General features: G+C 48.3%; 5 protein-coding genes across 13 annotated transcripts; 1 reads left to right on the top strand and 4 right to left on the bottom strand.

The window, feature by feature from the left end:
- Positions 1-443: 443 nt before the first annotated feature.
- FVEG_05174 (hypothetical protein) lies at positions 444-2,423 on the bottom strand. The gene has a single exon (XM_018893272.1). It carries the CDS (start codon positions 2,094-2,096, stop codon positions 1,062-1,064), a length of 1,035 nt encoding a protein of 344 aa, XP_018750105.1. The 5' UTR covers positions 2,097-2,423; the 3' UTR covers positions 444-1,061.
- A 2,146-nt stretch (positions 2,424-4,569) lies between these two features.
- On the bottom strand, positions 4,570-9,783 carry FVEG_05173 (hypothetical protein). Of its 5 annotated transcripts, none has more exons than XM_018893267.1 (4): positions 9,735-9,783; positions 6,363-9,662; positions 6,179-6,316; positions 4,570-6,128 (listed from the first exon to the last, which is right to left on the bottom strand). In XM_018893267.1, exons 2-4 carry the CDS (start codon positions 7,013-7,015, stop codon positions 5,396-5,398), a joined length of 1,524 nt encoding a protein of 507 aa, XP_018750100.1. In that variant the 5' UTR covers positions 7,016-9,662; positions 9,735-9,783; the 3' UTR covers positions 4,570-5,395. The 5 variants fall into 5 exon arrangements, with proteins under 5 accessions (XP_018750100.1, XP_018750101.1, XP_018750103.1 ...); XM_018893268.1 differs by lacking the exon at positions 9,735-9,783 and having other exon boundaries at positions 6,363-9,483; positions 9,536-9,617; XM_018893270.1 differs by lacking the exon at positions 9,735-9,783 and having other exon boundaries at positions 4,683-6,128; positions 6,363-8,073; positions 8,327-8,540.
- Positions 9,784-15,328: 5,545 nt separating this feature from the next.
- Positions 15,329-17,043, bottom strand: FVEG_05172 (3-hydroxybutyryl-CoA dehydrogenase). The gene is made up of 2 exons (XM_018893266.1): positions 16,603-17,043; positions 15,329-16,546 (listed from the first exon to the last, which is right to left on the bottom strand). The coding sequence occupies exons 1-2, from the start codon at positions 16,729-16,731 to the stop codon at positions 15,716-15,718; spliced, it is 960 nt and encodes a 319-aa protein (XP_018750099.1). The 5' UTR covers positions 16,732-17,043; the 3' UTR covers positions 15,329-15,715.
- Positions 17,027-20,857, top strand: FVEG_05171 (replication fork protection complex subunit Tof1/Swi1). The gene is made up of 3 exons (XM_018893265.1): positions 17,027-17,254; positions 17,309-19,685; positions 19,742-20,857. The coding sequence occupies exons 1-3, from the start codon at positions 17,180-17,182 to the stop codon at positions 20,728-20,730; spliced, it is 3,441 nt and encodes a 1,146-aa protein (XP_018750098.1). The 5' UTR covers positions 17,027-17,179; the 3' UTR covers positions 20,731-20,857.
- FVEG_05170 (hypothetical protein) lies at positions 19,659-23,517 on the bottom strand. Of its 5 annotated transcripts, XM_018893261.1 has the most exons (7): positions 22,829-23,517; positions 22,610-22,758; positions 22,530-22,551; positions 22,404-22,469; positions 21,847-22,334; positions 20,852-21,798; positions 19,659-20,804 (listed from the first exon to the last, which is right to left on the bottom strand). In XM_018893261.1, the coding sequence occupies exons 1-6, from the start codon at positions 23,029-23,031 to the stop codon at positions 20,897-20,899; spliced, it is 1,830 nt and encodes a 609-aa protein (XP_018750094.1). In that variant the 5' UTR covers positions 23,032-23,517; the 3' UTR covers positions 19,659-20,804; positions 20,852-20,896. The 5 variants fall into 5 exon arrangements, with proteins under 5 accessions (XP_018750094.1, XP_018750097.1, XP_018750093.1 ...); XM_018893264.1 differs by having other exon boundaries at positions 22,404-22,551; XM_018893260.1 differs by having other exon boundaries at positions 19,659-21,798.
- Positions 23,518-23,734: the final 217 nt, after the last annotated feature.

Here is a 23,734-nt window from a genome sequence, read left to right as displayed (position 1 = left end):
TAGAAACAGGGCTGTCGACAAAGCTCACTGGGAGTGGCATGAGCTGACCAGCGATGCTGTACTATGTGTTGAAAACAGGTGCTCCGGTGAGCATGAATGCATGCCCGTACTTCTACTGACGAATGGCTTGGTTGAGTTGTGTATCCTCCTTCTTTGCCGCATGTGAGTCGGCGATGATGGCTGTTGATATCATCTTGTCTTCTTCCTTGTAGAGGTCAGAGTGTTGAGGTAGATGCCCATTGTAGCTAGCGTTGGGCAACCTCGAGCCACGAAGGCGAGGTAGCGACCAATGAAATCTTGGAGTTAAATCGAACCTATCATAATTATTCTAACCCATCCTAAGCATATCCTAAACTCATCAAAGAAGTTCATCACACAGGAACATTTCCTGTGCCAAGCAGCGGCATACTCCGATGTGGATTACCTAGCTACATATGATGCTCAACTAATCTATGTACCTGTTTTCATCTTTTTCTTCTGGCGTTATGCATCATGCACGCCATATAATATGTTCAATACCTATTGCGTTATTGTTGCAGTGCATGCCTTACTTCACTGTTGCATCCGTCCATTGATGTTGGGATAGTCAACAACTTGATTTGGTACAAGGTGAGATGGCATAAATAGGTCAAAAATTATACCTCAACCTTCTAGTAACTTGCCCAAGCCCTGACTATTGTTATCACCACTGCCCAGTGTCCGCGCCCCTTGTGCTAGGCCGTGTCGTCTTTTGAGAGAAATAAGAAACGTAGAAACATGCCTCCCCTACCCCCGAGTGACCGGCCAACCTTACCCATATGCCGCCTCTCTCCTTTGCCCAAACGCCATGCTCGTTGGGACGCACATCGTGTGTCCGTCCCCTCAGAATGCAGAAAAAAAAATGAAAACCCAAGATTGAAGATTAAAAGCCGAGGAGGCTGTCAAAGCAAGTTGCATCGAGATTTTTTTGTTTGTGTAGCGTATACGAGACCCAGGGGACAAATGCCTGTTGGAATCGTTTCATAGTGTGTATACAAGTCGTGAAACATGAGACATGACTGGGCATCTACCGTCGAGATATTTCATGCGCCCACCATGCCAGGGCCGTAGCTTTGCTGGCGCATAGCACTCGGGTATGGCGAGGTGCTTCCCGGATTCTTCTTGCGTCGCTTCTGGCCGCCCTCTCCCTCTCCCGTTGAGTAGCCCCCATCCGCAGCTGTGTCATCGTCAGGGTAGCCTTCGCCATAGCCCTCGAAACTGCTATCACCATATGTTCGCTTCTTCACGTTACGCTTTGGTCGGTTTGGATCGTTTGCTGAGGGCCCCTGAGCCTTTAGTCGTCCTACTGCGCCAGGTACGTTGAGCGGAGTGTTGGGAGCGGTAGGTCTCGCTGACGAAGTTTGCTTTGAATCCAGGCCGGGTGACTGAAGTCCTAATCTTGAAGTGTCCCAGTCCTTCTTGCCTATAGGTCCTTTGGCCATGGTTACTGCTCGTCCGAGGGCGGAGAGACTTGCTTGTGATAGCCCGTGTTTGATGTTTTGACCCTTGACTATCGTGTTATCCCAATCCTCATCGGGCATATGCAGGATGTCGAAGAAGTCGGGTTTCTCGGCGTTAGAGTCCTTGTCTGTTACTCGCACTTTCCAGTTGCCAGCAATACCTAAGTTCTTCATATGGCCTGTGTAAGATGAACGTAATGCGTTCTTTTCTCCATTTGGCTTCTCCCGAGCTACTTCGGCGGCGAGCCCACTGAGGTTGAACATGTCATAAAGATCTTCCGAGACGCGTGGTAATGACTCCGGATGAGGAGTCTGGCAAAGAAGGTATTTCTTCCCTACATCGAGATGCAGGTCCTCAATGCCCAGCTTGCTTTCCTCGGTGTGGACTTTCTTCTGCTCGCGGTCGCCACTGTCATCCACAGAGCGCTTCCGCTTGTGGGGGGAGTCGTCGGTCATTGCAAGGTCGTGATGGGCGCTTCCAGTGACGCTGTGGGCAGGAGTCGGCAAGGTGGTTGGCGTGGCTGTGGAGGTCATTGAGGTTGTCACGCTTAACACGGGCTCCGAGGTCCCGGAGGAGAATTGCGATGGGCTCTGGGGAGTCTGAGGATGGAACGACATCGTGGACGACTCCGCGAGGGAGATTTGTGGGCGAGAGTCGCGCCGGTCGTCGACCGAGAGTCGCTGCGCTCCGCTTCTCTCTTCAGCCGAACGTCATGCACTGCACTGGGTTTTCCTCGGGACTCGGTGAGCGGAGCCGGCGCGGCGCGAGCAGATAGCAGTCTTGTAGTGGTCTTTGCGGAGTTCGAGGGAAAGTAATCGACGATATTTAGGGGAAATGGGCGAATGTCGCTGGCGCAGAGCGAGGGTTTGTCGTCGAATAGGGCGATGTTAGGTTAGGATGTCAGAGGTTGAATCAGGGTCGGGGGCGAGAGGTGAGGTGTGGACTGTGTGGAGTGTTTGGAATGAGGGAGAGGCAGAGGGTGATTTGAGCCTGAAAGACAAGGCATTTTGGTGAGGTGGGTCTGCCGGCTGTCAGTGGAGTTCCGTCAGAGACAGGAACGTGCCTACATAGGCCTGCCAGGCCGCTGTTCACTGGCTACACGAGGGGGCCCTTTCAGTGGCCTTTCGGCTCACTGACCACCTCTCGGTACTGTCCTCCGCTAATCTGAGTGGCTGGCCTGGACCTGGCAGCCAGGCAGAACAAAGACAAGAGAACCAACGTACGTACTGTGACAGTCTTCCTGCCCGAGTGATCGCAACCATTCATTGGCTTGACTTCTGCACTCACTGTCGCATTCAGCTCCACAAAGACGGTGACACCGAATCACGTCTCGGCCTGTGAACTGTGTCGGAGCATATGTATCAATCTTGAGTTCTAATATCAGACTATTAGTTCTCTACCTTAGTCCATATGAACTTGAACAAAGCAATATCATCCTGACAGGTTTGTGCTCCCTTTGGCCTTTCTCTCAGTGTCTTGTTCTTTCTTTGGTCAACACTGTCAAGGTAGCGGTGACAAGCAGGTAAGAGTTTGGACCAAAGCAGCTCAATAGTAAATACATACATCAGTAATAGGTGTCTGGACAAAATCTTAAGTCCGAGATAATTGAACCGTCCGTCTTGATCGGGTCCAATGAGTGCAAGCATATCGTATGCCCGCCCAGCTAAAGAGCTTGAGGCTCTCTTACTTGAGTAGATGTGCATGAGCCAAATTTTTGCCACGCCGCACAAAAGCCTTTTCGCTGATAATGCATCAGCCAGTTGAAAGAGGCTCTACTTAACTAGGCATAAATCATCTTTATACTAAAGAACATGCTATAATTAGTAATTAATGAACTGATATCCTAAGCGATAAAGACTTGGGGAACTACTATATAACTGAATAGGTCTTTAGACAGTTAGTTATTGTTAGTAGTACCGCGATAATATAGACGCCAGAAGTTCCACTGCTCCCTGGAGCTTCGTAACGTTTAGGGAACCAATAGCTAGACATTTTGAATGGCTTTTGGTGTTGTTCGAGATGATGATGCTGTCGGTTCTCCACTCCAGCCCGTCGCCCAGCAAGATGCTGGTGGATAACCACATCACGTGACTAAGTCGCGTCGATAAGATCTGATCCAAACCGCCAAATTTTTTCCCTCTTCTTTCATACAAACAAGACCATCACCATCCCTCAACAACTGTCAGCTTGCTCGATCCTACTCTGCTGTAACATCTTGGGATACGTGGCCGAGAGCACACTTCAGTAACCTTGCCTAAAACCATCATCACGAGGGCCCCTTGTGCGGCTACCATGATGCGATGATGACCTGATGCAAGTGACATATCCTCACCCTCTTGGGCCATTTGTTGCTTTGTTTCAAAGACAACAAGAAAGGCTCATTTATTGGTTTATTGACCGTGATATCGTGTGCGGCGTGAATCACTCTGTATCTATTTACCCTCAACTACTTCTATGTAAGTTCCGATAATGATCTGGTTCATGCTCTCGGTACCGTGATGACGCCCAACATCTGGTAAACCTAGTAGTCTTGTCTGTTGTTTTCAGCTTGATGTATACCACAACTGATAACCGCCTGGCTGCTGTTAGGAAAACTGGCTTGTCTGACTCTGAAGAGCTTGCATTGGTCTCGAGGATTCAGTCCAGAAATTGAAGGAAGGCTAATTGTCAGCATCTGCTAGATCTCAGATCATCACTACATATTAGTACAGGATGTTGTAAATATAAGACATTTCTTTTTATATGTTATTGCTTTAAGGTATTGCTATTTATTAGCTATCGACACCGCCCTCAAGGATCAAGCAAGAAACCCTCGGATCTTAAACAAAGGATGCCAGCAACAAACTCGCGAAAGACTCTGATGAACTCGCAATAGTTTTTCTGGGCCTCGTTGTTATGCAGGAATGTGATTGTCTCGCCTTAGCAGTCAGAATGCCACTGGTCTGAATTTACTAGGAAGTGTTCGTGACTGAAATGTAAATTCTAAAAAATAACATATACTAGTCTGTAGTTAATAAGGTTCTGAGCGATGTCTCATTGCATAAACCGGACATTGATCAGATATCGTTTTAATAACATTGGATAAATATTCCTTGAATTTTGTTTATATTCTTTATAGCAGGCTGTAGTTAAACAGTTGTGCCACTTGGGCTGATGCCCATCTAACATACTAACTACCCAACCTAAGGTATTTAACCTATCCTCGGGGATCAAGAAAACATCGCACCTTAGGTAGTGAAGGGTTTAAAATAAATTTATCAAAGGGTATCCTAAACTTAGTAAAAGATATCCTAAATTTATGCCAAGTCACCTAAATCTTTAGGATAAAGGTCCTGAGTTTCTTTCCCTCCCTAGCCTTAGTTACTAATAATACTAGTACCGTATCAACTTGCTCAACTCAACCAAACTCGAAAGGGGACAGAAACCAGTCTGCCCAAACCCAAACCAGAACAACAATTGCGCCGATTGCCACCACTTTTCACTAAATCCCAGCTTTAGATGTTTATCGTCATGCTATCTGACTTACTCCCTGAACATAAGAAAGAGTCATGATCGTTACCAGATACCCAAATCATAAATTCTAGATAAAACATTACACGCCCTGATGCACCCGGTGCACTTCGCAATGCAAACTAGACCAAAAAGAAAAAGCAAAGAGATCCAAAGAGATGAAAGGACTAAACAACGAACAGTAGGTACTGAAAGTAAAAGGAGTAAAGGCCAAATCGAACAGTATGAAGAAGAAACATATAATATTCCCCTATGAAGGATCCCAGACGGCATATGGGCCAGGCATAGAGGAACAACATCCTCTAGAATTTGTCCACAAGCTGCTTGAAGCGTCGGTAACTTGATACTGCCAGACTAAGGCTTGGCTATTGGAGTACACTGGTCACGGGCTCCCCATCAATGGACATCAGATTTCTGTTCTGTGGATTTGGTTCTCGGGAGGGGCCCTGGAGCCGGGAACTGAGTTTGCATCGTAGCCACTCATGGCGACAGAGGGGTTGCTGAGTGGCGCAGGGTGGTAGATAGATGAGTGTCGGTCTGAGAGGCTCGGGCTTGTGTTCGTCCCCCTGTAGGAGTAGTCAACCGCATCGCCTTTCCATGGAATATTGGGTCGCAACGGCGACTGCGAGGATTCTGATCTGGCCCTGCAGAGGGGGTCGCGAAGTAGAGGAGGCGGGATGGGCTGAGGGCTCGATCGATGGATTTCAACAGGAGTTCCAAGCCCATGGTTTTGTGCGAATGGGTGCGATGTTCTCGGGCTGCCAGTTAGAGGGGCTGTGAAGTGACCGCCATAGGGATATCGGTCACTCAGAGCTGGTGAAAGCGGTGATGCAAGACCTGAGCTCGTCAGACTGCCGGCGGGGCTGTAACCCATCCCACCAAATCCCGGGGTCATGGCGGTCGGAGAAGCATGTTCGCTTGTATCATGCCTTCGTCCATCGACGATCAAGGGTCTTATCATGTGTTGGGCATACGATTGTGTATTGAAATGTCCTGGTGATGGCATAGGAGCATTCATGCCATGGACTGCCCCGTAGGGAGAATGAAGGGCCTGCACATTGTCGAATCCCTCAGGGACTGCTCTCATCTTTATCATACGATCACGGTCGTCAGCATTCAGGCGCTTGATTTTGGCACGTCTGTCACACGGGTTAGCGACGATTATGTTGACCATTAATCTGATGAATACCTGTTCTGGAACCAAACTTGGACCTGGCGCGAACTGAGGCCAGGAATCTCCCGTGAGAGCCGTTCACGGTGTGCCGCATCTGGGTGAGGCTGTTTTGCGAACTCACTCATGAGAAACCGTGTTTGCTGGTGGGTAAGTCTAAAACAATAAGCTCTTGCCTTGAACGAGCAACGCGTACACTGACCTGAATCGCTTCATCTTGCGTCGAGCAGCCGCCCTTTCTGCTGGAGTCTGGGCTGAAAGCTCTCCCTCTCCGTCAAGCATATCGTCATCATCGAGGTCGTCCTCCTCTTCATCCTGTGACGAGTCGATTCTTGCTCTTTGACTGGATTGAGTGGACGAGAGGTCGTTTGTTTGGCGACTCTGTGGCACGAAAGTACTGTTAGTGGCTGTTTTTGGGGCACCAATCAGCCCTGAGTTAATCATGTCCTCCATATCTGCGGTACTGGGTTTCATCCCGTAGCCATCATTCTGAAGGAGCGAGTCCCTGGGCCCTGGCAACGACATCCCACCTCGGTCTATCGTCTGGAGATGGGGTGAGTACATCTGAGTCGCCCCGTGTCTCATGTGAATTCCCAGAGCATTGCCTCTGTTTTCTGCTGGGTGGCGCATTAGGGAAAGTCTTGAGGCTTCGTCTCGTGATTGATGTTGCTGTGCAGGTCCACTGCCACTATGGGAAGTAGTTGGACTGTGCGCTTGCCAGCTCGAAGGGGCCGGCAGCTCGACATTGACATCGTAAGGATTAGACATGCGAGGGCTTGTTGAAGTAAGGGATGTTTCGTATCTGCTGAATGGCCAACGGCTATGCTCTGTTTCGTACTGCCTTGTGACAAGCATTTGGACGATTTGTTGAAGGGGGACAAGCCCAACTTAAATGAGAAGAATAGTTGTGAGACCGACGAGTGTAGCTAGACAGGTACACCAACACAGTGCACCTCCAATTTTTCTGTCTTGCTTCCAGGGACGGGTCGGCCTGCTGCAGAAACGTTGAAACCACTTCCGAGATGGCAACGGAAGGACGAACAAGGGCGTGATAATTTAGCGGCGAGTCAGCATAGAGCAGAGTATCACTGGATTAGAAGAGAAGGAATGTGAAGAAGAGGTGATCCTGAAGTAGGGACGACGAAGCAGATATCGTATCCTAGGGGCGAAACGAAACGAAATGATGGTGATGATTTAAACGAAAGACTCTGGGACCTGTGGTCTGGGGAAATAAAAAGAATGAACAAGAACATAAACCGCAACCTGGAGTAAGATACAGTTGATATGTCTTGGGTAGGAAGGAGTGATATCCAGAATGTTAACAGTCCACATTGGCGCTGGGCTTGGGACGGATATATGAATCCAAGCTGGTAAGTCAGAACACGCCTTGTGGTGGAGTCAGATGAATGAAGCCGTCACTGCCATGTCCTTGCCCAGGGGGCCGAGCAAGGTCATCACATTTCGAGGACTTCCCCTGTCATGGAAGGTGTAGAATAAGAAAGCAAAAAGTGTGGTGCTTGCCCACGCACCCATGGGCCGGTCTGCACCAGGAGTGAACACCAACGACTAACAAGAGGTGGGGTTAATGTCTGATGCTGTCTGGCGGCGGAGAGTTGGACGAGCGATCCGTTGCATGCCTGAGCTCTCTGGTGCTGCATATTCACGGGGCCAGGGTTCCAAATCGGAGATACTTATCCCAGTCTTCAATACTACATACGTATGCTAGGACGGCAGAAACGAGCTTTCGACCTGGTTCATGAGCTTGCCTATGGCATATTGGCGACGAACCGGGCCTGGCAAGTCTGTACTGTGGCGATGGACAGTGACGTGTGTCGAGAACGAAACCAGATTGGAGCATTTACAAGATATCTGTTGAGGTGCTGAGGCATCAATGCTGTTGTTCGTGATCGGGCCTGGACGTAATATCCGGTACAGTCAGCAAAGATGCAAGTGACAAAGAACCACAAGGATGAACCAAGGGTACAGTGCCGGGCTAGGTTTCCTCTGAACTTGCTACTGAATTTTCTGAATCTGAGTCGACGTTGCGGCTTTAGTGCATGTTGCGCATAACCGTTGTCGCGGCTTGTGCGGGAACGAGCCAATAGAGTCTTAACAGGGGTGTAGAGGGGTGCAATGCTGCACCGTGGGTAGCGTGTACATACGTACATGTAATCTTCTCCAGGATCTGGCTGGCCTCCAAGATTGCAGGGGTATTTCATGGGAAAGCATATTTGGGCGGGAGGCAAGGACGTGTGTTGAATGAAAGACATGGTCAAGATGAGATGAGGACCTATTGGCCAAGAAGGCTGATTTGTATTGTTACAGGAAGAAGGTGGATGAATGATGGGGAGATCGTAAGGATGATCGTCCTCTACCCTGTGAGATATGTAACAAAGCACGTGCAAGGCTGGACTGTGGGATGGTATGAAGCGAGGTGAGGCGAGACAAGGTATCAAAACGACGCATCCATTGCTGGTCTGACCAGATCAGAGATAAGAGTCAAGACATTGTCGGGAAGGCGATTGAAATGGCCGCCTCGGAGGCAATTCGCAAGTAGGTCGAGAATCAGGTAGAGGCTGTCATATGTGGTTTGTAGCTGGGCTTGTTTCAACCTTCTCCAACCAAGTCTGACAGATGACTGAACTGAACCCCTTGTGCTTCTGTTCCAAGTTCGAGATTGTGGGGACGACGAGCAACAAAAGTTCAGAAACTCCGCCAAACAATCCATGGAAACGTTATTGTTAGGACGGCACCTGGAGTCCTGGCCAGGGGCGAAAGCAGAATGGCAGGATCAATTTAGAAATTACTGCGTACGTATACATGCAGTGCGGTGTAGGGCCAACCTGATGAGAGAGCGGTGGCACTCACAGACAATGACAAATGTTACAGGCATATGGAAGTCTCCGGTGCTCCAAGGGAGACAACAGTAAAGCCATGTGATGTCGCGGGTAACGGAGCCTCTCTTGGGCCTTGGGGATCCTGTCGAAAGGCCCAGGAAGATTCTCTTTTTGTTGGCTAACGATCAACTCCTGAGTGACTTGTGGATTGTGCGGGTAGGACCGGTGGGATGTTTTATCGCTCCTCTGGTTGTCACAGGCGATCATCTGTGCTGCTAAAGGAATGTGGGAGTGACAGTGGTTGCATTGACTCGTGGGTATCCGTAGACTACATGGAACGACTTCATTGTTGGTGCCCGTTCCGTCATGCGCTCGAGCAGACATGGGCGCGTTGACAAGCCACTGCAAATGATAGACGACCTATATATCTACCGACCGCAAGATCCGCGATGCAGATTTTGTGCTTCATATGAGTCGGGTCCGAATCTGCGGTGGATATCAGCGTCGTTGTCCGGGCGCCGGCGCTGGTTGTTGGCACCATTTGATCTTGAGATGGACTGTGACGCGACAGTGCTTTGTTGAAGATTTGTTGGTGGTGTGGCGCGATAGGAAGGGAAACCTGGAAAGGCGCATTGCCGATCAATTGGGCCGTTCCTGCCTCGATCCTGACAATCTAAGTTTAGCAGGCAACATGTTTTGGATTCTGACAGACATTGGATCAATCCAAATGCACTTGCTTTTACTCCGTATCCGACTCGAGCACTCATCAAACCTGAGGTGGGCAGGGTAAGGTACTGAGGTAAATAGGTACTTGGTATCTAAGGTTGGCTTGATTGATTGATTACCTTGGTACCTACCTACTCCGTACCTTTCCCAGATACCAACTTTGCCTTCTATTAGGCACATACGTACGGGCAAACCCAGACGGGATGAACAGGAATTGTAGCACTGTCCCTGCCCGTACCTTACCTCAGGTTAGTACCTAGGCTATCAGTTGTCATCTGCTCCTAAAGAACATCACAACCCGAGAGCATGCCTTACCTTAGGTTCTCAGCGCTTAGTGTACCTTATTTCATGCGATGCCAGATGTCCACTCCGCCAACGGGTAGTAGTGCTGTCCAGGATCAGGGATTATGGCTAGCCTTGTGAGCCCGGATCTAGACGTTTCATCCTTCGACTGGGCTTGAGCTTTTACACATCCGCCATGGATTGACGCTGTTCCCGGTGTGATTAATACTGTACATACTTGCTCAACAGCATTGATGACGACTCTAGCAACCACTGAAACGACCCTTTTTCCTGCGGCATAGAAACACGGGCCGTATTATGAGCCTCAATCTTCCGTCTCTAGCTCCAACAAAAGGTCAGGCTAGGGACTTTCAGATCTCAAGCCCCAAGATTTCTCAAGAATGTCTTCGCCGTCCCCATTTATTGCCTGACATGGGGTACTGCAATTACCGTTGGTGCCAAGGTCCCAAAGCTTAGGAACAGTTCTAATTTGCCGAATACCATATGATTCTCACACTGCCGCTTTTCCTTCCTGTGTCAAACGGGGTAAGACGAAGAGAAGAGGTCACCTTGCTAACAAGAAGGCTTTGCTTGTTGTCTCATTTCTTCTGAGATGAGCCTCTTATATTCGCAAGGAAAGCTGACCAACCTGAGTCAGGTTGGGATTGCACAGCATCATCAAAACTAGCATTGACCAACTACAGTTGAGATATTGCTGTGAGACAAAATTTGAGTCTTGACTTGCCCATAGCGCAGCATGGGGAATCAGAGAACAAGCTAACATCTCGTAATACAACGGAATCTTGCTGATCATAGTACTATTGCGATCGCATATAGGTACGGTTCAGTGTTCTGTCAGTAGCCGAATCAGGGTACAAGCTTGATCATAAGCGAACACAAAATGCAGGATAGGCAACACTAACATTGGAAATGTCGTTGCTCGCACTACATTACGAAAAAAAATTGTTCTCTTGCTAAAGTGCCCATCCCGTTCGCACGGTATCCAGTCGGCTCCATGCATACTCTCGCTTCAAGGAGAAAGCTTTGAATCGTTTCACAAACTAATCACTTGGCTACTGTCGGGCAAATCTACCTATGTTAGGAAGCAGTTATAACGCCCATTCCGCCAGTCCACCCATCGTTCTGTGCGGCTGCAGAACATGAATATTCATGGGTATGGAGACACAACGATGCACCTGGTTCAAAACAGCAAAGCTCTGAGCTTCATTGTGGTAGGGTCTTCCGGAAATATTCGTCCATCAACCAAACTTCAACGGCCACCTCAAAAGGGCGATTGATTTGCAGCTTTCCGTACATATACAAACGAATATGTTACAGCCACCCCTCTTTTTGTCCCCAGATTTCAGGAGTGCCTGCTCCGCCTTCGATGAATGGGCCCTGGGACTTTCAAGACATGGATGTTTGAGTACCGAAGCTGACTATCTTCTTGAAAACAGAAAACCTTCATTATTAGGGACTCTAAGGCAGTTCTTGGGGAGCAAATATAAGACTTTACGGCAGAATATGATGCTAAAATAAAACTTAGGCAATCAAACCTAAGCTTAGGAGCGCTCCTTTTTAAGTCTTTTCGTCACCTAGTATAAAGGTCCTAAGTTTTCTGAACCCCCCCTGGCAGCATATGATCTCACAGGATATGATAAATCATACCTCGAATCTAACAAACCTGATCAAGCACAGCACGTATTTTCTTCTGCATTCACAATTCGTACAAGCGCCTATGCGTCGTTATTGAAATATAAGACTTTGAAGAGGTGAGCCTCCTACTACTGTTTGCGAAGGTGGGGGGGAATAGCCATGCTCGGTCTTGAATTTGCCAATCACCCGTCACTCCATGTCGTTTACCGTGATTGAGAACCCCGAGTGGGATCTTCTGTTAGTTCCACTAGCGTTTTGGCCAGGATGCCAACGTTCTTTTTCTTCGAGAACCTTATCCTAGGTATACTTTGGGGCCCCCTGCCCGTAATCACCTGCTCTGATTTTAAACTGTTATTGTAATTCTTCTTGTAGGCAAGTTTGCGAGGACAGATCCTCAGCAGGTTAAGAGAACTTGCTTTGGGGATCTCTGGAAACCGTATGTCTTGGAAGTCTCTGGATTCTCCTAAATTTATAGGGCCTTTACTCAACCGTACGAAACTCATGTCCAATTCATTAAACTTATAGTTCGCTGTACGTTTCTTTATAGTAGGTTGATCTTCTTGTTGTAAGGGAATACCAATCCAAACAGAGTTGTCGTAACTCTTGAATACCACTAGTCCAAGTATCTTCTACGCTGCGCACATGTGATTTAACTCTGCTGCTTATTAGCAGCCGTCTACTGATACTGATCGGGCACTAACCGTATTTCCCGTGTATATGTACGCTTCTATTACATTATGTTACCAAGGCATCTGGTGAAGGAACATAGCAGAGTCTTGATGGTCTCAAGACCTTGTTCTGGGACAGGAGGTGTACACCCTTCAATCTGATTAACCACTCGCATTCGCTTCTGGGCAGGCCGGCCATACTCATCAACAAAGGGTTTTGGCAAGAATGAAACCGGCATGCCCTCTTGGCCGAGATGTGGAAGACAAGTGCCCAACTCTGCGATCTTTGGTTCCATATGCTATCAATGAGCGGTGATATTCTAATTCCTACCTGTAGTGATGGAACTTGCGAGGGGGAAAGGAGAGAACCCGCTTGTTTCTCATTTATGGAAGTATTATTAGAAATCTCTATGATTGTTACGGTACGGGTATAAACCTGAATTGCTCCAGCATAATCTTGTCGGAGTTCCTGGTTCTGTAGGTATTATATAGAGGATCATCTCTCCCCCATGTCTGCTGGCACTTTCTTCATCCCCTTGATCTAGCGGGTCACAAGTATAAATACGGAGAGTTCCCAAGTGGCCTGTTTAATATGGAGACGATGAGGTTTCAAGATGAAGCTTGTGGCAATCCAATGGCCACAGCCTAGTCAGCTGGAATCGTTCGGGTGATCCCTGTTTGCTGAAGCCCAAGCATGAAACACTCGACCGCCGGGTCGTAACATCATGTAACAAGCATGGGATCTTAACACCATTCGAGAGTCTGCCTCGGAGCCTAGTTGTGCTATTATGTTATCATAACTCAAGATTGACCACAGCCTGTGGTCGCAGGTATCAATGTGATGGATGTCATATAAGTTAATAGTGACAACAAGTTTGGCTTCCGTCACCCTCTCATGTCTGGAATATAGTCCATAGAAGTCAGCTGTATTCGCGCCACTGCCGTATATATACCCTGGCAGAAGATCGAGTGTCTTGTCCATACTGGAGAAGACACAGCCTAGAAACATGTCAATTAAGCTTGATGGTGTGTTTCGTTTTCGAGGCAAGCTCGAGCCAACCTGCCTGCTCTATGGTTGCATCTTATCAGTGATATCAAACCGATCTTTGGCATCTTTATCAGGGCTCGGGTTTCCTCTATTAAAACATGCAATCCTGGTTGATGGGACATGTGGATCGGATGACGGCATAGAATATATCTCGTTATATCGAAGTCGAAAGCTCGCACAGAACCACGGCTATGTATTTCCTCATTTCTCGATATAGTCTGTCACTGTGCTATTCTGAACGGTTTCATCATTGAGATTTCCTTTTTCCTCTCGTGGTGAATAAATAAATCTGTCGTGGTAAACAGAAAGAAGCAAATGCCGAGGGAGAAAAAATTATGAGTTTGTTTCAGAGTCTTGATGCAGGCTAAGTGACTATTTCACGACCAGGAGGACTTCTGTCACTTCGCAAATCTATCCCCAACTGTCGCTTGATGCGAAACGGGTGATTCTCTTGGCTGCATGTTCGACACGTAGAGCTAAAGCATGCCTTTCCAGAGAAGCTATGCCTGTCTTCTGCTCAATTTTGATCAGCGCCCTTCTGTTCTCATAAAATCCCCGTGCGGTGTATCATTGAAAGATATCTATTCGCATAGCAAAGACTACCTACTAAGCTAGGCAAGGTCTAATGATCAGCGGGTGTTTCAATCAATTGGTCGAACGAAGGCTCGCAAAGAAGGCCCGTAAACAGAAGCACGAAACTAAACAAAAGGTGACTGAGCGCAGATAGACAGTTTCATCTTTTCGGCGTCAGCGCAGCTAGGCAAGCTAACAAGATGTGCAGACTCAGTGATGGTTGTTTCGAGCTTTGACCTATACTGTACATTTCAGCAATTGGTGTGTGGGCCTTGCTTGGGCTTGGTTAGTACTTTGACAAAAAGACCCGGACTCTTCTCCCATAAGAAGAAGTTATAGAAACACGTAGAAGTTGCGATAAGGACATTGAATCAACCCTTGTGTTTATGAGGCAAGGGTAAGGGTAATGATTCAACAGACACAACTGCCGAAGAGGCTGACGGGGGGTTCATTTCAAAAGGCCATTGCCGCCCTGCTCTGGCACCCATCAGGAAACGGATATGCCTGCATGAGCCTTGATTGTGCGGTCAGACCTTTTGAGAAGGTCTCGGCTCTATGTCGTACGATGATGTACTCGGTGCGTTCTGACAGAGAGAGGCGTGCTCTTGGGCATCATTCCCAAGTACCTGGAAGAGGCAAGAAAACTGAGCATTTCGGGCCTAAGCAATGAATCCTAAGCAATGAAAAGATGTGGGCAATTTAATTTAAGCCTAAAGGGGGCTCCTTTGTGAGTTTATTTTAGAAACCGAATCTCTTTACTCCCCAGGATTGCGCTCTTCCTCATCCGAAGCTATATCAATCAATATTGATTCTCTTCATGATACGGTCGTTGGTATCCCCAAGGTCGAGCAATTCCACTTCCTGTTCAGGTGCCGCTGGAGCTGACAGTAACTATTGGCAGCGTCGTCATTCTTACCCAAAACATTGCCATGTAGAACTTTATGTATCCAAGTTGAAAACTGCGGCTGTCGTTCACCAGCTCAGCTAGCATCGAAGGGTAAAATACAACACGTCATACGTGAAACTCTTGTCATTGAGACATTATATGGGCATGTTCAATGACTGCTCCTCTATTCCTGTTGTCCAGGATGGCTCAATGATAAATCAATGAGAGGCCTCTGCTATAACTAGACCAACGCCCTCCCTAAGTAGCACTCATTTTCATCACCTATACAAATAACCAGGCGGGGTGTTGATGAGAACACAACTATCGTACCCATATCTCTGTTTACTAGATTTGATCTCGAGAGCGGCGAGTAATGATATGTAAGACTTGTCTGGCCAGGCCAACGGCATCATAAGAGACTCCCTGGCAGAATACAGAGTCCGCAATCATCTTGAGTCGTTCTTTGCATATCAGTTGATGCTCCAGCGGGATCGTTTGCAAAAGCCATCGGGTCTTCACTGATGGGGGAGAAAACTCCAAAAGACTTCTATCCTAGGTGATGAAAAGACTTGGCTAAATTCAGATGGATTTAGTATAACAGATTCACAAGGCTTTATACCAGTGACTTTTTGGTACATTGAGTTAATGCCGAGAACTTTTCTTGCTTCCTGGGACCTATCTAGGTTAATGCTTGGCAAGATGCTGCATACCTTCCTACGTAAGTACCTTATGTGATGTATGAACTGGCCCATTTCAACTCTCAGGATAGGGTAACTTGAACATTATTACTGCTTTTATTTTTACCTAGGCAGTCTCGCAAAGAGCATACTGAAGTTTGATCAGGTATTGCTGTCACCGAGGATCTGTAAAGGGAGTGACTCAGTAGTCGTAAAAGCCCTTGCCACTCTTCTTACCATACCACCCAGCGTTGACCATATTCTTCAGCAACACACTTGGCCTATATTTGGAGTCGGCGGTTTCCTCATACAGAACCTTCATGATAGAAAGACATGTATCGAGACCAATAAAATCAGCAAGCTGAAGAGGACCCATAGGCACGTTTGTGCCGTTCTTCATGATGGCGTCAATGGAATCACGGTCTCCGACGCCAGTCTCAAGACAAATGATGGCCTCGTTGATGTAAGGCATGAGGATACGATTGGCAAGGAATCCGGGAGAGTCGGCTGACACCGAAGTGATCTTTCCCATGCGCTTGCAGAACTCAACGGCAGTGTCGAGAGTGTCCTGGCTAGTCTGCAGGCCGCTGATGATCTCAACGCCCTTCTGTACAGGGACGGGGTTCATGAAATGTGTCGACACAACACGAGAGGAAGCCGAGGTATCAGTGGGATCCTTGGTCGTGGCAGCGGCGATGCGGGTGATGGAGATGGAAGAGGTGTTTGTAGCGAGAATAGCGTGCTTGGGGCAGATCTGAGCCAGCTTGCCAAATATGTCAAACTTGAGATTGGGCAGCTCGGGAACAGCCTCGATGACCATGTCTGCAGAGGAGAGATCTTCCATATTGGTGCTCGTACTGAGAAGAGAACGGACGTTGTCGGCCTGCTCCTGTGTGATCCTTGACTTTGAGACATCCTTTGCTAAGAGTTTCTCGGCAAAGGCAATGCCTTTGTCCAGAGCCTTGTCTGAAGTATCGATCAAAGTAACAGGAACCTGAGCCCTTTGAGCTGCAACAAGAGCAATCCCTAATCCCTATCGTAGTGCTGTTAATTGTCTGAACGCCAGCAATGTCTTTCACATGCTCTTACCATTTGACCCGCACCGATAACACCAAGCTTCTTGACCTCTGCGGCGGCATATTGGCGAGGTGAAGAGCTGAAGCAGCGGGCATGACGCGCAACTGCCATAGAAGGCATTCGAAACATTGAAGCAGCCATTCTTTTTTCCCTTCTTTTTTTTTCCCCCTTCTCGAAGAATGTGTGGAGGAATTTTGAGATCACGATACAATAGTAGAGTGCCAGGTCTCTTTAAGCTCTTCCCCACGGAGACGTTGGTATCTACGCCGACGCCGACGCCGAAATCAACGGCTCATGCCATCATATTGCGGGTAACCTCGGCTCGGAGCCGGCGGATCTTTCTTATCAATTGCCGAGAAGCGTCTTTATCTTATCAGCCCTTATCGATCTTCGCGTTAATTACCTACCTACCTAGACACGCCAGTCAAGACGCGCCCCAGCGCGTCGGATATCGACGTAGTGGGACTACCTAAGTACTAGGTAGGTAGGCAGGGTATGTTTTCTAGTGTTGTCAAGGCAGCACAACCACACGACCTGTAAGGCAGAGACAGGCAACAATTTGTCTGTAAATGTCGAGTGAATATAGATCATGGAGTTGGCAGATGGATCAACAGATATCGTGCACCCAGAAGTACGCGCGCACATCAACAGTCTTGTCTCAGCGGTAACTTTTCCCATAATACCAATAAGTTAGAATGTTCTGACAAGCGGATTCCAGCTTGGAGGTGTCAGCGCCGACGAAGATGGCGGCTATCAACTCGGTGACGATGCCCTCGAGGTTCTTCGCGATCTAAAACGATGGATACGTTTCTACGACGAAAAGACGAATCGGATGGATGTTGCGCGATGCATACACGAGGCGAACCTGATCGAGGGCGACCTGCTCCCCATTCTCTCTACGTGGCCCGAAAACGCCACGGACAGCAAATTCAAGTCCAGGATAGCCTTGGCTTGCTTCGAACTCATGGTTCCTCTCACCTGGCCAATGGCAAGGGACCGAGAACGAATGACGATCAATCACCACCGCCATATGCCGGTCCTTGAGCTTGCTCAGGTTGGATACAAGCGGGCCGTTATCAACTACGACGGAGCTCGCGTACTTCATACTGCTGTACGGGTGGCTCTCCCTTCCATGGCAATACCGATTGGCGATCGAACACAACGTGATCAAGGTATCATCAAGCTGGTCTTGTTCTTCCTCCGTAACATCGCCATGATCGAGCCTCCCCCTGATGTCAAATACGAAGGCGACGAGTCTCAAATATCTCGATCCGCCACTATCGATGCATTCTCATACCAAGACATCTTTCTCGTGCTCTTAACGCTTGCATCGAACATGGGAGAGGATTTTCGAACCGAAGATACATCTGTCATGGAAATTATATACCATTTAGTGAAACAAGTCGACATTGAAAAGCTCTTCATGAGTGAGCAGCAGCTAAGTAAGGCCAAGGCTGGAGAGCTCGCCGATATGATGAGCAAGGAGTCGTCCATGCTGAAGGCGTACAACCGCAGAGGCCCAACTCGCCACAATCGATTCGGTACTATGATTTGGGTGAAGCGAGACGACGGCAAGATGTCATCACTTTCGGGCCAAGATGCGCTGGCTGATGCCTCTATGAGGAACCAGAAGATGGATAACTCAAAGACTTTCCGGCCTCCTCGGCGAGCACGAAAAGGGGATAAAGATGAGAAAGATCTCGGATTACCAACTAAGCTTAATTCTCGTGCTTATGACCAGTTGCGATCGTTTGTCGAAGACTTCCTTGACTCGGGCTTCAACCCTCTATTCCAACATGTCCGCAAAACCATCGATAGGGAGGCACCACATGTAATGCAGTATCATCGCCGTCAATTTTTCTACTTGGTAGCATGGTTCCTGGAAGCCGAGCGCATGAGGCGCATGGCAAGGAAACAGTCGAGTAAGAATCCCAGCGAGGACATCAGCAGTTTCAACCTTGTTGCTGGTGTTCTCAACCAGGAGATGTTCATCACTCTCAATAAAGCTCTCCATGAGTCGCTCGAGATGAAAGATTGGCATGAACTAACCGCTGTTATGCGTTGTTTTACCCAGATTCTTCTCACCGTGCAGGAAATGTCAGAATCAGGCAACGAGGACAACGAAGAGATCGCCGAAAACGTGCTTAGTCGTTTGTTTTACGAAGAGGCAACCCACGATGCAATTGCCACCATCATTAGAACTTACAAGGACCAAAGCTTCAACTACCTTGATGCTGCCACGGAGCTGGTCCACCACTTCCTCCGTATTCTGGAGGGATACTCTAAGCAGAACATCGATATGCAAGTTCGCTCGCGGAAACGCACTCGACGGAAGAAGAAGGCTGCCCAAGACGCTGCAGGAATCGAGAATGACAACGACGACAATGACGGTTCAGATAATGACGCCGCATCTGCCGAGCGAACCACTAAAGAACGAAAATTCGACTTTCATCGCTTTGCCACGCGTTTCACGCCCCAGAGCGTAGTGGATACATTTGTCGCTTTCACCAAGTATTACCGTGATCTGACAGACTCGCAACTTAAGCGGGCGCATCGATATTTCTATCGCGTGGCTTTCAAAGCAGAGGCGAGTGTCATGCTATTCCGTGTAGATATAATTCACCTCTTTTACAACATGATCAAGGGCCCTGCTGCGCTTGACAAGTCTTCTAAGGTGTTCAAGGAGTGGGAAGAGTTGGTGAAACAGATACTGCGAAAATGCTTCAAGAAGCTTGAACAGCGACCAGAACTGCTTGTGGAGATGCTCTTCAGCAAGGGATCTAGCACTGCCTTCTTTCTCGAGTACGGCTTCGAACGACAAACTGTCACTACAGCCAGCAAGGCCAAGCCTGCAGCTGAGCTGGTCTTCAAAAACACTGAGGAGCTAGACCGGCAGATAGCTATCGTCGTCGGAGCAATGTTGGACAAGAACCAGGCAAACCATGTCGCTTGGATCAAGAAAGTCCTCAGCGACGCTGAGAGCGAACGCAAGGCTTTTATGGCAGCGGAAGAAGCAATGGCTTCAGTTGAGCCTGTACCAGACGAAGCTGAAGAACAGCCAACAGAGTCGGGGCCAAAAGCGCCTCCTATATTTTGTGAGTTTAATATGAGATTCGAGTATTTCCTCATTCACTAATAAGGCTCTGCTCAGTCGTGCGTCCAGATGATAAGGACCGTCGTAATGCCATATTCAAGAACTCTCATATGCGACTCCTTATGAAACTCGTCGGTCTTCAGCTATTAGGCCCAGCGTCAGAAGAAACACCCGAGTCCGCATGGATTATACCTTCAGATGTCTCTGCCGATGTTCTCAGGGATGCGATTCACTACATCAACCAAGCTGAGTTCAGCCCTCCTACATTTGAGGAGGGTGTTCTGGCAGAACACCAGTTGAAACGCAAAAGTGTTCCACGCGAGAAGGCCGATTTCGATGACGATGAGGAGGGCGAGCTTGACAACCCCATGTTCGGACCCCTCGGTCCCACGGTGCGCAAACCCATTGACGAAGAAGATGGCCGCAAGAAGTCACCCAGGAAACGTAGGCCTCGAAAAGAACTTACCGAGGAAGAAAGACAAAGCAAGCGTAAAGAAAGGCGAAGAAAAGAGCAAGAAAGGTTGGAGAGCTTAAGATCAGAAGAGTATGTAAGGCCCGAGGACGATGAAACGGATTCCGAATACGACGAAGTCTTCTTCGCTCGAGAACGCGAGGCAAAAGCAAAGGCAGCGGCCATTCGCCACGTTGCGGAACGCCTTCCTGCATCTAAAAAGCCGACTAGAAAGCGTGGAATTGCAGCTACAGAATCTGCATCAAGTAGTGATGAGGAACAGGGAGGAGGTGGAGATTCAGAATCTGGTCCCGATTCTGATTCTGGCGACGATTTCATTCTAAGGGCAATGAATACAACTCTTGAGGAAGAGAACGAGGGGCAACCAGAAGGAGCATTGCGACATGGCAGTGATGGAGAGAGTCGCAAGAGGAGACGAGTCAGTGTTGAAAAGACTCAGCCTGACGAGGATCAAGAAATGGGCGGCGTGAATAAGAATGGAGATGAGGATGAGGATGAAACCCCTGTCATAACTCGAAGACCGCGTGTACGGGGTGGGTTTGTTGTAGATAGTGATGATGATGATGATGAGTAGATATTAAGTAGCATAATTAATGGCGCCTGAAGCTCATGCTCTATACCATGGTGGCAAAGGGGCAGAGCATACGTCTAGATTTAATGAGCGAATGTCACCACCAAGGCTATGCCACACTGACCTCCGGCTTGTATCCTTTTATCCAAAATATAAACCATAGTCTATTCTATGGGTTTGACTTTCTTTGTGGTCGTCTCTCCAAACTCCTCCTTCGTGTCGCTGTGCTCTGCCCAGATTGTATTTGACCCAGCTCTGCAAGATCCTCCTGACTCCTTCTAGGAGCTCCAGGATGCGCAAGCACACTATCGCGATGTTCTGGACGTCGGAGGGCATCTCCCTGCTGCAAGGCAGACTTGTCGTCGTCCTTGCCGCCCCATGAACCCCCAATTCCTTCCATGATGAACTCAGAAGCTGTTGGTTGATCAAGAAGAGAGAGTTCCTCGGGTGAGAATAGGTAGGGAAGTAGGAGAGCACGGATTGGTATCAGTGCAAAGATGATGACAGGGAAGCCGACAGCGGCTACAGTCTGGGTGATAGCAAATGTTGCACCGAAGCCAAGGAGCTCAATGAGGACAAAGTACCAGATAGCTGAGCGCCGTCGGATTTGAAGTAAAGGGCTGCTTGAAGGCGTGAGGGCACGATCGCGAGCTAGGAAAATAAGCTTGCTCGTGATACCATTCCCCTCAAGGGCCTGGACACCCATAACAAAGAATAGACCTGCGAGCACACCATGGGGAATCAAGTGAAGGACCACTAAAAGGGGTCCCGTCATAGTACCCAAGGTAAGGAGGCCTTGAGCAAAGTTGGAGAATCGTTGCTCTACAACGTGTGTGGCCTCGAAGGAATAACCACCACCTACTGGGTTGCCATCTTCATCATCCTCCTTGACAGCTTTTGTAACACAGAGCGACTCAGTATGGAAGGGTGCTTGGGGGATGAGACCATTGGGGAATGGTAGGCCAAGGATACCTGCAACACCAGTTGTCAAACCGAGGAGGAATATATCCCAGTGAAAACCAGCGGGTTTGCGGAGTGGAAACTCGCTGCCTTGGGCGATGAGTGAAGAAACTTTGGTTGTTAGCAAGGTTTCTAGGCATTTAATATTCTATAACATACCATTATGATCGAACCAGAAGAGAATGGTCAGTAGGATTGCAAAGGGCAGAGCAAGAAAGATGTCACCCAAGCTCAAATCCCAGAAGCGGACAAGCCAATCGCGGCCACTGGTAGGCTCAAAAGCGATGCCAGTGGGTAGAACCTCAAGATCAACTTCCTGCATACGGCCGAAATGGACAAAGCCAGTGAAAAAGATGATTGTCAAAGGGGTGCCATAGTCCTTGAGAAACACACGCAAGGGGTGGCGGAAAAGGCTGCTTCCGCCAAGTTGGCCGCACAGGTATGCTACCATGAAGACAAGAAGAGCGGCAACGATGGAGAGATAGAACTCTTGTCCTCTACCGAGATGTTCGAGGACTTGAATGCCCTTTTGGAGGTAAATAAAGGCGACGTAAAACCCAAATATGTCACAGGGGAAGCGTGTGACCCATCGAAGCCAGTTGCAGGAGTTTGTTACGGCAAGAATCCAGTGAAGGATAAGTGACCAACTGGATGGATCAATTACCAAACTGCGAAGTGATAAAGAGCCCCGTGTTGTACGGTGAACGCGGACTTACATGCCGATCCAGCACATGAAGCCAATATAATTGACGCCAGTTGGCTTCATGATATCGTATACGGTGCTTCAGAAGCCCAGGTCAGCTCCATGATGCAAATTCGTTTGTGAGTAGCAGTAATCTTACTAATTGAAGACGGTGATTGGGCCTAGAGAAGTATGGTTAGAGGGACAGCTCGGTGTAGTAGGAAAGGGAGGCGAACTTACCCGTAACTCCGACAATAACAAGCGGCTGTGCAGCAAATAGAGAGAAGATGACCGCCCCAAGGACAGAGGAGAGTAGAACTTCGTTGACGCCATAGTTTGACCCTGTTTTCTGGAACATGTCGAGAGAAAATGCCAGAGCAGGGAGGATGCTTGATGAGAGGTCAGCGTCACATGCTGTTTAATATGTAACCAAGGCAGGACAAGATGGGAGATACTGACTTAGCAAAATACATATACACTGTAGCAGGGACTACACGATAGTCCCACGCATCTGTCCAGTCGCTAACATAGTATGGTATTCGTCGACGGATGTCACTAACCATACCACGAAAGAGGTGGATTCTCCACCAAGCCTCTCGTTTTTGGCGAGGTGAGGCCATTCCATCGTGGTCTCTTTCGTGTCCCGGAGAAGCCGAGACCATGATGGTTCCCTCTAGAGATAATGACGAAAAAGTGTTGTGATGGTATTAGGCTTGACAAGAGATTGTTTGTTGTAGGCTGTCTCGAACAAACGAGTGACACACTTCAGAGATGACTTTGAAAGTGAGGAAATCCCGTGATTAAGAGACGGGATAATGGAACGAGGCAGAGCGGAAACCAACAAAGTTGATATACATACATATAAGAAAAAGATCAGAATCGGCCGCCCAAGAATGTCACCGATACAAGGGTCTTGACTTGTCTTGACTTAGGCTATGTACCAGTCTTCGGAGAAAGTGATTGTTGACTCCACTCAGCAACTAAACATGACAACATCCCTGTCCTGGTTACATCCAATGCTCAGTGCTCACCACAATAGGTAAGTAGGCAGTGAGGAAAAGGAAAGGAAATAAATAGATTGCATCGATATACATACATACCTATTATACCTTATCGAAGCAGTTCAAGGGACGGACTGACTGCGGTGCGGGTCGATAAAACCCACTAATCGGGTCTCGCAGAGGGTAACGCCGCCATGAAAAGAAGCACTTCCACCACGCTCCTTTGGTAGTGTAGTGTGATGTACTGTAAGAATAGCTGGCCTCTATACGGAGTAATAACAGCAGTGATGCGACCCTGACACCTCGGCGGCCAATAGAGTGCAAGCGACTCAATTGCGTGCATGCTTAGACCGAAAGCGATACA

Source organism: Fusarium verticillioides, chromosome 3 (genome assembly GCF_000149555.1).
Source record: "Fusarium verticillioides 7600 chromosome 3, whole genome shotgun sequence".
NCBI classification, from domain to species: Eukaryota; Fungi; Ascomycota; class Sordariomycetes; order Hypocreales; family Nectriaceae; genus Fusarium; species Fusarium verticillioides.
The sequence above is the reverse complement of the archived record's forward strand: the minus strand, read 5'-3'. Positions and strand labels throughout refer to the sequence as shown.

Excerpts from the sequence above, each read along its gene's own strand:
- FVEG_05174 (XM_018893272.1), bottom strand. The coding sequence starts at position 2,096 with ATGTCGTTCCATCCTCAGACTCCCCAGAGCCCATCGCAATTCTCCTCC.
- FVEG_05173 (XM_018893267.1), bottom strand. The coding sequence starts at position 7,015 with ATGCTTGTCACAAGGCAGTACGAAACAGAGCATAGCCGTTGGCCATTC. Across the intron at positions 6,317-6,362 it reads CGCAAGATGAAGCGATTCAG|ACTTACCCACCAGCAAACAC; the intron begins GTCAGTGTACGC and ends TTATTGTTTTAG. Across the intron at positions 6,129-6,178 it reads CAAGTTTGGTTCCAGAACAG|ACGTGCCAAAATCAAGCGCC; the intron begins GTATTCATCAGA and ends CCCGTGTGACAG.
- FVEG_05172 (XM_018893266.1), bottom strand. The coding sequence starts at position 16,731 with ATGGCTGCTTCAATGTTTCGAATGCCTTCTATGGCAGTTGCGCGTCAT. Across the intron at positions 16,547-16,602 it reads TTATCGGTGCGGGTCAAATG|GGATTAGGGATTGCTCTTGT; the intron begins GTAAGAGCATGT and ends GCACTACGATAG.
- FVEG_05171 (XM_018893265.1), top strand. The coding sequence starts at position 17,180 with ATGGAGTTGGCAGATGGATCAACAGATATCGTGCACCCAGAAGTACGC. Across the intron at positions 17,255-17,308 it reads TCAACAGTCTTGTCTCAGCG|CTTGGAGGTGTCAGCGCCGA; the intron begins GTAACTTTTCCC and ends AGCGGATTCCAG. Across the intron at positions 19,686-19,741 it reads AAAAGCGCCTCCTATATTTT|TCGTGCGTCCAGATGATAAG; the intron begins GTGAGTTTAATA and ends GGCTCTGCTCAG.
- FVEG_05170 (XM_018893260.1), bottom strand. The coding sequence starts at position 23,031 with ATGGTCTCGGCTTCTCCGGGACACGAAAGAGACCACGATGGAATGGCC. Across the intron at positions 22,470-22,529 it reads CCAATCACCGTCTTCAATTA|CACCGTATACGATATCATGA; the intron begins GTAAGATTACTG and ends GGGCTTCTGAAG. Across the intron at positions 22,335-22,403 it reads TTCATGTGCTGGATCGGCAT|TTGGTCACTTATCCTTCACT; the intron begins GTAAGTCCGCGT and ends TGATCCATCCAG.